Raw genomic sequence first — 12761 nt, 5'->3', positions numbered from 1 at the left:
ACCACTTCCTCTGGCAGTTCGTTGCACACACGAGCCACTCTGTGTAAACATGTTTACCCTCATGCCGTTTTTAAATTTTTCTCCTCTCACCTTAAAAATATGGCCCCTCATTTTGAACTCCCCCACCATAGGCATAAGACCTTATCTATGCCCTCATGAGTTTATAAACGTCTATAAAGTCATTCTCCTATGGTCCAGTGAAACAGGAATTCGACCTATCCAGTCTCTTGTCATACCTCAGACCTCCCAATCGGGTTACTCCATAGAGTTTCCCAGGCAATTAAATATATTTTGGTGTAGCCACTGACCTAAGGTAAAAAGAGGTGACAACCAATCTGTGCACAAGAAAAACTTCTGATAAAAACAAATTTCATGGTGACCAGATTATCTGTTTTTTAAAAAATTATGCTATTTGAGTGATTAATATTGGCCAGTGCACAGGAGAAATTTTCCCTGCTCTTCTTTGAAAGTTGTCATGGGATCGTTTAGTTAGGTACAGGGTAAGGCGGCGGGGGGGGGGGGGGGGGGGGTGGGGAGGTGGGGGGAAGGCTGCCTCAGGCCCCTGTTTAATGTTTGCTCCGAAAGGACCACAACGCTGGCCTTTGCAGTGCTCTGGCAGTCCTGCACTGGAACGTCAGCCTTGATTCTGTGCTCTGGCCTGTGGAGCAGGATTGAACCCACAATCTTCTGACACAGAGGTGCAATGAATATTTAATTATGTGTCATTGGTTTTAATGGATAATTTCTAGTTCTAGGAACTAAAGTTTAACTGTAGAAAGTGGGGTAGATGTGATTAAAGCAGCTTAAAGCTACGTGTACTAATAAGGTTGAGATCATGTTGTTTTAAGAGATTAACAGCTAAGACGATAACTAAATTGCCAGGCTTTAGCACATTGCCAGAATGCGTAAAATAAATGGTAGTTCATAAGGTTAACTGTGTTTGTTTAGTTGAATCAGATTAGAGGAGACAGATATAAAACAGGGCTTTGTTGAACTGGAAAAGTGTGATTCTGAGAGATGCTTGTTTAGGAGCAGACTTAGAATCCCTTCCAAATGAGACAGAATTTTAATAATGCAGAGAATGCAGCCTGATACCAGATTCAAAATGTTAATTCCATCTCTGTCTCTACACAGATGCTGCCAGACCTGCTGAGTTTCTCCCGCATTCTCTGTGTTTGTTTCAGATTTCCATCTGCAGTATTTTGCTTTTATTCAAGAGTTTTAATGACATTTGACGACCCAGAGTGGCACTAACATCACAAGGTATGTCCTGACTGCGCTGACCATTTAAAATGTAGTCTGAGAGGTGTTTGTTCACAGTTTTGTCTGTTAACTGTTATTTACCCCATATAAATCCTGATTGTTAGATTCTAAGACACAAAAAATGGGATAATGTTTCGGGTTCGGTGACCCTTCCTCAGGACTGGGTCTGAGGGTCACTGGATCCGAAACGTTAACTCTGACTTTTTCTTCACAGATGCTGCCAGACCTGCTGAATTTTAACAGCAACTTCTATTTTTATTCCTGATTTACAGCATCTGCAGTTCTTTCGGTTTTTATGTGGTGATTTGTTCTAGTTTTCTACCCTTGTACAGCAAAATCTGTTTGTTCAAAACTGGGGACTCCAGTGATTTGAAAGTATCTGGAATTTCAATCATTGCTTCAACTTTAAAGAAAAACAAAATTGCAATTCTGTTGAGGATATGAAAAAAGAGACAATATCGCCTGAGATCATATCAAGAATGCCACCTCAGATCCGAAATGGAATCAGGCAGTTTTAATTTGAATATTCAAATGTCAAATTAGTCGCAGCTCATGCAACACCAAAACGTGGTGCAACATTGGTAAGGCGTGGAATAGAAATGGAAGGAACCAGGCGATAGGATAGATGCAACAGAAGGGGCAAGATGTTGAGGCCAACATGATACAAAAAAAGAGGATTAAGCACAAGTAGGAGATAGTAAGAACTGCCAATGCTGGAGTCAGAGATAATACAATGTGGAGCTGGAGGAGCACAGCAGGCCAGGCAGCATCAAAAGAGCAGGGAAGTTAACATCTGAAGAGCAGGAAAGCTGATGTTTCAAGCCTAGACCCTGGGCCCGAAACGCCAGATTTCCTGCTCCTAAGATGCTGCTTAGCCTGCTGTGTTCATCCAGCTCCACACCTTGTTGTCTCGGATTCTCCAGCATCTGCAGTTCCTATTATCCCAGGAAAATTGACAGTTTGGGTCAGGAACCTTCTTCGGAAATCTGAAGATGAAGAAGGCTCCCGACTGGAAATGTAAACTTTCCTGCTCCTCTGATGCTGCCTGGCCTGCTGTCCACCTTCACACTGTTATCTTAAGCACAAGTAAATTACTTTAGTCAGCAAATGATAAGCTGCTATATATCAGAATGGTGTTGTGGAACAACTGGGAGAAACGTTATTTTGGTTTCTGGCAATGCTGTTCAGTCTGATGTTGACAGTATGTTGTAGGTCTGAAGTGTTCAAATAGCACAAGAATAAAACTTAGCCAAGCATTTTAATATTGCACTGTAATTGAGTTCGGTTGCACTTTTTACAGATAGGAATGATTCTAATTAATTGAAAACAAGAGCACTTGACTTTACCATCTTTAATGTAAAACATTTCAGGATGTATTATAAAACAGAAGATACATATTACAAGATGTTAGAACAAATGATCAAAAAGTAGTCAAAATGTTTTCAGCAGCATCTTAAATGTTTACAGCAATGTTCCCAAATGTTGTTCCCATTCAGATACCGCAAGTGTGAGATCCAACAAAATAATTTTCAATGCATTCAAATATACAGGTCTTTTGTGCAATTAAAATCTGTACCAGAGGGCATTGGTTGAGAGGTGATGAAATTGAAGGGAGGAAATTCACAGCTTAGGATCTTGGTATCTAAAATACACCAGCAATGGAACAGTAATTAAAATTGGGGATGGGCAAAAGGCCAGAATTGGAAGAAAGCACTGGAAGGTTTTAGGGCTGGAGAAAGTTACAGAGTTGAAGAAGGGTGAGGCCATTGAGGGATGAGAAAATAAAGATGAACATTTTAAACTCCAGGTGTTGGTGCATCGGGAGTTGACAAAGGTCAGCGAGTATGTGGAGGGGCAGAATTTGGTGTGAGAGAGAAAATTACTGCAGATGCTGGAATCTGTACTGAAAAATAAATAATGCTGGAAATCACAACAGATCAGGCAGCATCTATGGAGAGACAGCAAGCTAACGTTTTGAGTCTAGATAACACTTCATCAGAGCTGATGAAAATTCATCCTGACTCAAAACATTAACTTGCTGTCTCTCCATGGACACTGCCTGACTTGCTGTGATCTCCAGCATTTGGTCTGAGTTAGGAATTGGACAGTAGAGGTCTGAAAACATTAGATCTGGATGTAACAAAGGCACGGTTGAGGGTTTCAACAACAGGTGAACTGAGTCTTTGGCAAAGGTATGGAGATAGAGAAAGGTGGTCTTGAGCTCAACCAGGGATCAAATCTGATGCCAAGGTTGCAAAGGGACTGGTTAAGCCTCAGACAGTTACCAGGGAGAGGAATGAGGTCAACAGGTTGAGAATAGAGTCTATGACAGGACAAAAGTTAATGGCTTCAGCATTCCTGATATGTAGTTGGAGATACGTGTGTGCATGCACAACTGTTGGTTGTCAAATAAGCAATGTGACAAATCAGGGATAGTGAATCCAAAAGAGAAGTGGCAATGTGGTAAAGCTAGGTGTGATCACTGTAAAGCTCGATGTAAAACAATCTTATGTGACCCAGTCAGTTCTTCCAGCACTTTATCTCTGTCACCCACACAAACTTGTACCACTGAACATGTTGAGGTATCTATAACATCTTTGTTTCTACCAATTTCCAGGTAGCTTCAGTTGATAATACAAGCTTTGAACAGTGCTTTAATTTCAGATTACCTAACCAAGCAGACATCAGCTCATTTCTGACCCTCAATATCTGCACAATTTAATTAAGCAACCAAGAAAGTATGAGAGAATGTGGAAGGATGACCACAATTATTGATATTTCAAGTCGTACTCACATAAGAGTAAAAACAATTGGCATACTGTTTTGAACAAACTGCACTCGAATTCTGTTCTTCCAAATGTTCTCTCTCCCTTGGCAAGTTCACCTTCTCTGTTTATTCTCATTTAATGAAGAGTAGGCCAAGATAGTTCGTCATCACATTTTTCTCTCTCTCACTGTTGAAGAAAATCCTTGCCACTGTATTCTTACCTTCGGCCAGTAACCCGACTAATATGAGGCTTGACAGAAGGTGGAACAGTAACAGTAAAGATGGGGCTCTCCACAATTTCGATGCCACTTGGTGAGGTACTTGGAAGATCAGCATTTCTCTTCCACTCATTCCTTACTTGCTATTGTACATGTAGCAGCCTGCCCAATTAGCAGTCAAAACTCTCAAAATCATTTCCCAATAGTGCAAATCAGGTTCAAACATACAGCAGTTCTAAGACTCAAACTCAAGACTAGTTTAGCTGGAGGTACATCCTTCAGACATCTTGACCCATCAGCTGTCAATTCTTAAGCAGCATGTTTATCAAGTATAAATTAAGCCATTTCATACTCCTCAATTGCTCTGTTACCCTAGCTGTATTAATGTTGGTGCATTGGCATTGCCAGTGCAGATTGAAATGCACACTGTGCCCATATTAAGACAAGATGCATTTTATGATACTTTGCAAACAGAAGATAATGTTCCCATCTGTGCTAACAGTGATAATTACAGCACAGGTACAAACAAAAAATAATTAATGACTGTTAAAATAACCAGAAGGTGCAAAGTATAAAAAAGCAAAATTTTTAACACCAATATTTAGTACATACATAGTTGTAGGCTTTCAAGTCTTTGACGCTGAATTTGATGCCAATGATATAACTTACTTTGTAACAATACACACTTTTCTACTATCACCTTGGCTTGAACCAGCACTTGGAAAATTTTGCATTTCTATTATCTGACAATTGGCAATCTAAAAATTAAAAAAAAAGGCATCTTTGGCATTGACTGGTGATTCCATGATGGTGGCACGAACTCTACATTTTGCAAAGGTCGACGCCAACTAAGGACCTAGTTCATGACCACAGAACAGGAATCTTCAAAGTCTTTTCTAACAGATGGACTCGGATCATAACTCTGTTGGAGCCCAGGAGAATTGAACGGTACCTTGGCAGCATATTGGTAATCACCTTTATGATCACAAGTATGTGTATGTCCAGGATTATGGGCAGGATCGTGACTGTCACCATGCCCAGGTATGCATCCAAGATCATGGCTGTGCCCATGCCCAGGTGTGTGTCCAAGATCATGGCTGTGCCCATACGCAGGTGTGTGTCCAACATTGTGGTTATGTCCATGTCCAGATGTGGAGCCAAGATTATAGTTCTGTCCATATCCAGCATCATATTTAAGCCTACGAACATATTCAAGACCGTAACTAGGATTTTGTTGCTGCTCAGATCCAGACCAATATATCTTCGAAAATTGGTTGTACTGGGAGTCAGTGGCTGGAGGAAAGTAATAGGTTTGTGTGGGATAGGACCCTGGTCTAGGATTGCACCTATAATAAAGAGAAAAAAGTTATTGCAATGCTGAACTGTCATATGTATTTTTATCCTCTTGGTGTGTTGATTTCACATATGCAAGCCAACATCAATTCAAGCTTTAGACTGTGAAGTTGTGAAGAAAAAAACTAACATGAATCACAGCACCCAGGATCAATGCCAAAACATAAAAAATACATTTTTTCTTTGTAGGAAACTTGATGATGAAATGCTCTGCATTCCAATTGTACCAACTATCCCATATATGGATTGGTGCGCTGGAACCTTTGGCAAATCCTAGCCCAGTGAAAATATATACAGGCAAGTATATTCTAAATTCTGGGTTTTATAAACACTGAAATTAATTGCAGCGCTAAGGCTTATGACAAATAGTCAGAAATCACATGAAGGAAAAACACACAACCACTTCCAAATAATGAATGCACTCAAATTAATTCTTTCAGATATTTTGCAGATTCCTTCAGTAAAACCCAGTTGTGAATTCCCAAGATAAAATGATTGCGCACCTGTATCCACACCAGCCATTCTAATGACAGACAGATTTTCTGATCCAGGGACGTATGTACCGACTCAGGCTTGAGAAAAAACTTAGAGGCACAATAGCAAGGTATTACCCCAGCCCCTGCCTGGTGGAATGCAGCCATTCTCACAATATCAGCCAGACCAACGGATGTTTGACATCCATCCAGAATTGCGAAAATACCCAACAGGGTTATCCCATTCCCAGAGATGTGATTAGCCTGGTCCCCATCTCATCAAGTCTCCCTCTGAAGAATTCAATCGAGTGACAGTGACCTACCTACCAAAAGACAGTCAACATCACCAGCTCTAAATCATTTGGACTACCTGCAAATATCTCCATGACCAATATATGATGTATCAATGTGTGAATGTACATCGCTCCAAGCAGACAGACCTGTCATAACAGCTCAAAAGCCACACCCTTACCCTTCCTAAGATATACTAATGATCTGAATCTTGGTGTGCTGGGTACAATTTCCAAATTTGCAGATGACACTAAATTTGGAAGAATTGTGAACTGTGATGAGGTCAGTGTGGAACTCCAAAAACAGTGACAAGTTGGTGGAGTTGGCAGATGAGGTTCAATGCAGAAAGCCAAAAAGTAATGCACTTTGGTTGAAGAACATTGGAAGACAGTATAAAATAGGTAATGCAGGAGCAGAAAAGCCTGGATGAATATGTGGTCAGATCAGTTGGCAAGACAGGTGGAGAGAGCAGTTAATAAGGTGCAGTGTTTTGGCTTTATTAATGGGCATAAAGTACAAGAGAAATGAAGTAATGTTGACTTTGTACAAGACACTTGTAAGACTTCAGCTGGGGTACTGTGTACAGTTCAGGGTGCCACATTATAGGAAGGATGTATTGGAGAAAGTGCAGAAGCGATTTACCATAATGGTTCCAGGAATGAAGAACTTCAATGGTGAGGACAGAGTAAAGAAGTCAGGACAGTTCTCCATGGAGAGAAGAGGATGAGAGAAGATTTGATTGAGGTTTTCACAATCATTAGTGGCCAGTCAGAGTAGATACAGTAAAGCTGCTTCTGTTTGTAAAAGAAATTGCAATGTGAGGACATAGATGTAATGAGCAATGCAGCAAGGGTGATGTGAGAAACATCTTTTTCAAACCAAGAATTGTTAGGCTACTGAATGCTCTGCCTGGAAATTTGGTCGTCATGTCCAGTTGAGGCATTCAAGAGGGCAAAAGGATGATTGTTTGGATAAAAGGAACGTGCAAGGATATGGGCAGATCAGTCCTAAGTAATAGTGCCAGACTGGATAGTAGAGGCACGGCAAGCATGAGGGATGAATGGTCTCCTTCTGCACTGTAATGATTCTGTAATTCTGTGTTTGCTAAACGTAAACCCCATTGATAAAGAAGAACAGAAAAGAGCTCTTGTGGAGGAACAAAACCTTGGGATGATTACTCAAAGGCTGACTGAGAGAGTCAGTAGATGTGGCATTTGAAACTTGGAACATGCCAGTACCAATCAGCTGATCTCAGTAAGGCCAGGAAGGAGCAGCCTTCTTTGCTCACTGAGTTTGAGTTTGGTTTACTGTTGTCACATGTACCGAGATATAGTAGAAAGTGTTGTTTTGTGTGCTATACAGGCAGATCGTACCAGACAAGTGCATCAGGGTAGCAGAATGGAGTGCAGAATACAGTGTTATAGCTGCAGGGAAGATGCAGAGATAGAGATCAGAATGAACATTTGAGAGGTCCATTCGAAAGCAGATAACAGAAGAAGCTGTTCTTGAATCATCTGTGTATTCAAATTTTTATATCTTCTGCCCAATGGAAGAGTATAACAGGGGTGGGAGTGGCCTTTGATTATGTTGGTTGCTTTCCTGAGGCAGCAGGAAGTATAGATGGAGATAATGGATGGAAGGCTGGTTTGCCTGATGGACTGGGCTGTGTTCATGACCCTCTGTAGTTTCTTGCAGTCTTGGGAACAGTAGTTGCCAAACCACACTGTGATGTATCTGGATTGGATGCTTTCTATGGTGCATCTATAAAAACATAACAGTCCTTGTGGACATGCTGACTTTCCTTAGCCTCCTGAGGAAGTAGAGATGTTGTTGTGCTTTCTTGACTGTCGCTTCAATGTGGGTGGACAAGGACAGATTGTTGGTGATCGTCACTCCCAGGAACTTGACAATCTCGACCATTTCCACTTCAGCACCACTGATGCGTGCCCTCCACTCCACTGCCTGAAGTCAGTGGCTGGCTCCTGCAATTTGCTGACGTTGGTGGAGAGATCGTTGCCATAACACAATGCTGCTAAGCACTCAATCTCTTTCATTGTTTTTTTGAGATCTGAGTGTAGTATCATCAGCAAACTTGTAAATGGAGTTGGGGTTCAGTTTTGCCACACAGCCGTGAGTGTATAAGGAGTACAGGAGGAGCTGAGTATGCAGCCTTGTGGGGCACTATGTTAAGGATTATGGTTGGGGGAGATGTTATCGCCTATTCTTTCTGACTGTGGTCAATGGGTTAGAAAGTCGGAGATCCAGTTACAAAGGGGGAACTGAGACCTAGATTTCAGCATTTAGAAAGGAGGTTGGTTGGAATTATGGCGTTGAAGCAAAGCTGCAGTCAGTAAGTAGGAGTCTGATGTAGGTTTCCTTGTTATCCAGATGTTCCAGGGATGAGGGTAGGGCCAGGGACATGAGGTCTGCTGTGGACCTGTTGCCTGGTAGATGAATTGCAAAGCATCAAAGCAGTTTGATCAGCTGGAGTTGATGTGAGCCATGACGAACCTCTCGAAGCTCTTCATAATTACGGAGGTCAGAGCCACTAGGTGGTAGTCATTGAGGCATGCTGCACAATATTTCTTTGGCACTGTGATTATGGTTGTTTTCTTGAAGCAGTTAGAGACTTCAGATTGTAGTAAGGAGGTTAAAGATGTCTGTGAATACTCTGTTCAGCTGGTCCGCACAGGATTTGAGTGAACACCAGGGACTCCATCCAGGCCATTCACTTTCTGTGGATCCACTCTCAAGAAATCCGATCTAACATCTGCAGTGCTGACTGTGGGTACAGGTGCATCTAAGGCTGTTGGAATAGGTGGCATTGTTTCACTGACGTCTTGTTCAAACCAAGCGTAGAATGCATTGAGCTCATCGGGTAAGGATGTCTTGTTACTTGTGATTCTGTTCAACTTTGCTTTGTAATCCGTAGTGTCTCATCAGTGTCTGTGTGGTCAGGGAGAAGACAACGGGGTAGGCTGTTTTGATCACTGGTGATACATACTGGAAGTAAATATGTAGACCCTAAAAAGAGGGTGTGAATCCAGAACGTATGTGGGTTCTCACTCTCTGGCAGCCTTCAAGAGGGAGCAGGATCTGCTGTAGGTGAGGGGTACAGGTCACATCATAAAGAAGGAAGATAGATAAACAGTGTTTGCATGTGATATTCAGGACTTGTCTCAAGAGCAAATTCCACAATGCATTTATCCGTCGTTGGCCCTGCGATTTGGCTTTTCCCAGGATGTGGTTGTGGTATTCAAGACTGTAACATTTCCAGCCATGAAACTCTAGCCTCCATGAGTGGATCACTTGTTATGGACCAGCATGCCTTTTCCTACTCCTTATGTTGTGTGCAGCAAACAGCTGAACAGCCCATTGACACACACTGTCGATGTGGAAAACAGTACGTTGGCAAGCAACCGAAGTATACCCTGTGCCTAGCCTCTGTCCTAGAATACCCTAGCCTCTTATGGTGCTGTGGTAGTACCCCTACCTCTGAGCCAGCTGCTGCAGAGGTGTGTAATGACATCTCTGAACAGGCTGCTTCAAAAATATTGATCCTGTACCTGTGGAACAGGAAGTCAACACCTTCAGACCAGGAAATGACAAAGATGAGTGCACTTATTTACAAATTTTAGAACAGCATTTTTCTTAACAGATGTTTTAGAATATCAGTTAGAACCTTAAACACATTTACTTGCTTAGGTTCATCAATTTTTCATACCATAATAATGCTAATTTTGGAGTAAGAATAAAATGGTAGCCCTGCCATGAGGTTTAGTAGCCTGAACTGCCCTCCTTGCCTCAGCACAATGAATTTAAATTCAAAAGGCTGGAAAACCTATCTAAAAACAAAACATTTGGGTTAGGCAGCATCCATGGAGAGAGACCAGGTTAGTGTTTTGAATCTAGATGATTCTTCATCAGAGCTCTGAGGCTGCCCGAACTGCTGTGATTTCCAGCATTTTTTTGTTTACAGTACAGATTCCAGCATCTGCAATGATGTGTTCCTACACCTTGAAGAAACAATTGGTAGGCAAAGAATCAGCTGCAGCCAAAATACTACAGTTGCATTATGCTAAAGCTCACAAGCTAAACAGAGTGAACACACCAGAGAACAATAATTTTCCAGAAGGTGGATATTGAGGGAATGAAGAGAAAACCAAAGATTATTGATTTGGAACACACTCTTCAAGGGAAGCAAAGTGACAGTATAGAAGCATATTTTTTATATTTTACAGAGGATGCACACTAACTATACACAATGGGATAAGGAAACAGAGAAGGGGGAGAATAAATTGATACTTCTCTCTGTCCAATGAATTGTCGATTTTCAGCTACTGCAGCTGTGATAATTAACCTGTTTAATATATCCAATAAATTGATATATCAAAGAATCACACTACAACATGATATATGAATGATTACAATTTATTCATTTTGTAGGATGTGGGTGTCATTGGCTGGCCAGCATTGATTGCAAATCCCAAGGTAATGATGTGAAGAAATCAGATAGTTTAATTGATACAGTAATAGAGTAATGGATACCAAGAAGTGGCAAGACAATAAACTGAGTGGCTCATATGGACTATGATATCTGTGACTTACAGTCTCCTTATGCAGTTCGGTTTCATACTGTTTTTGTGAAATACCTTTGGAAAAGGCACTACCTAATACAAGTTATTTTGTTGACAGAATTTCAATTACAAGAGTGGATGAGAGTGTTCAGGACAGCGTGCAGAACCATAACTGCAGTTTAATCTTGAAGTCCACTCTACGGAATCATTCACTTCTTTTGCCAAACTTCTGGCTAGCATTCATGAGAGGAGATGCGGTGACCGAAAGGTATATTGCTAGGGTCTTCATCCAAAGACAGAGGTAATGTTCTGGGTTTGAACTCTAACATTGCAGATGATGGAATTTGAATTCAATGAAACAGAAATCTGGAATTAAGGCATTAATGGTGACCCTGAAATGCATGTCAGGTAAAATAAAAACACTCATCTAATTCACTAATGTTCTTTAGAGGAGGAAACTTTGACTCCAGGCCCACAGCAATGTGATTGACCCTTAACTGCACTCCACCCAATTAGGGATGGGCAGTAAATGTTGGTCTAGCTAATAATACCCATGATCAATGAATGAAAAAATTCATTCTGAACCTCCAACGGATCATGCCATCTAAACAGCACACTTCACCCTATCCTTGGTTGCCCACTGTCTGCATGCCGTCTCTCAGTAAAGTGATCTGATGAGATGATGATGGAGTTCACACGTACTCAATCCCCTACAGCCCCTCCAAATGCCTGCATATAGTCTGATTGCTTGTTCAATAATCTGGTTTTGGTCCATCTGTAGGTTTCTTCAACTAACCATCAAGATGATCAAAACCATTGATTTTGGTGGCACCACAAATTCCATTTTCTCAACCTCTCCCTCACTGGTAACTGTAAAGAGACTAAAATAGATTGCTCTCAGTCTTGGAGTCCTATGTGATTCTAAGCTGGACTTCCAACCTCATTCTCTCTCTCCATCTAAAAACTAACTTCACCTCCTTAATTCACACATTCCACATGTCTTCAGCCCTACTGTTGCTGAAAGTATCTTTCTTTTTATTGTTTCATCCACTGGCCATTAATGCAATGGTGTCCAAGCCAGTCTACCATCATTCATTGTCTACAAACCTGAACTGATCCAAAGCCCTTTGCCTAGACTCTAACTTACAACAAGGCCAGTCTCTGGGGGTGTCACAGCTCTCAGGCCTATCTTGGCATACAGTCCACTAACATCTGGATTAAAATATTCATATTTTCATGCTCAAGACACTCCAAAACCCATTCTACAATCTCCTCCAGCACCTACAAGAACCTCTGGGTTCTCCCAAACCTGGCCTGTTCTGCATTCTCTTACAACTGTCCCAGCACTCTCAGTCTTTGTAGAATCAGTTCACAGAATCCCTACAAGTGCAGAAAGAGGCCATTCAGCCCATCAAGTCCACACCAAACCCCCAAAGTGCATCCCACCCAGACCAAGCCCCTGCCCTCCCCCTGTAATGCTGCAATCTCCCTGGCTAATCCACACTGCCTGCCACGTCCCTGGATACAATGGGTAATTTAGCATAGCAATCCATCTGACCTGCACAACTTTGGACTGTGCGAGGAAACCTATGCGGACGTGGAGAGAACGTGCAAATTCCACACAGAGGAGGCTGGAATCGAACCCAGGTGCCTGGCACTTTGAGGCAGCAGTGTGAATCACTGACCCAATGTGTGCCTAAAGTGATTCCCTTACTACTGGACACATAGAATATAGGAGGAGGCTATTCAGCCCTTCGAACCTGCTTTGTCATTCACTGTGATCATGGCTGATTATCCAAAGCAATTCTCAGCTCTTGGT

The 12761-nt window shown here is 41.7% G+C and overlaps 1 protein-coding gene across 3 annotated transcripts in view; it reads right to left on the bottom strand.

Annotated features, from left to right (window-relative positions):
- Positions 1-2604: 2604 nt before the first annotated feature.
- The window catches only part of rhbdd2 (rhomboid domain containing 2), an 84247-nt gene continuing 74090 nt past the window's right edge, over positions 2605-12761 (bottom strand). For 2 of the 3 annotated variants that reach the window (XM_048557597.2, XM_048557598.2), the window contains one exon: positions 2605-5594. In XM_048557597.2, coding sequence (XP_048413554.2) covers positions 5105-5594 — 490 coding nt within the window. In that variant the 3' untranslated portion in view covers positions 2605-5104. The remainder of the gene's footprint in view (positions 5595-12761) is intronic. The other variant, XM_048557599.2, reaches the window with a different exon arrangement.

The sequence above is a fragment of the Stegostoma tigrinum genome, chromosome 27 (genome assembly GCF_030684315.1).
Source record: "Stegostoma tigrinum isolate sSteTig4 chromosome 27, sSteTig4.hap1, whole genome shotgun sequence".
Lineage (NCBI taxonomy): Eukaryota > Metazoa > Chordata > Chondrichthyes > Orectolobiformes > Stegostomatidae > Stegostoma > Stegostoma tigrinum.
This window is presented reverse-complemented; position numbering and strand designations above follow the sequence as displayed.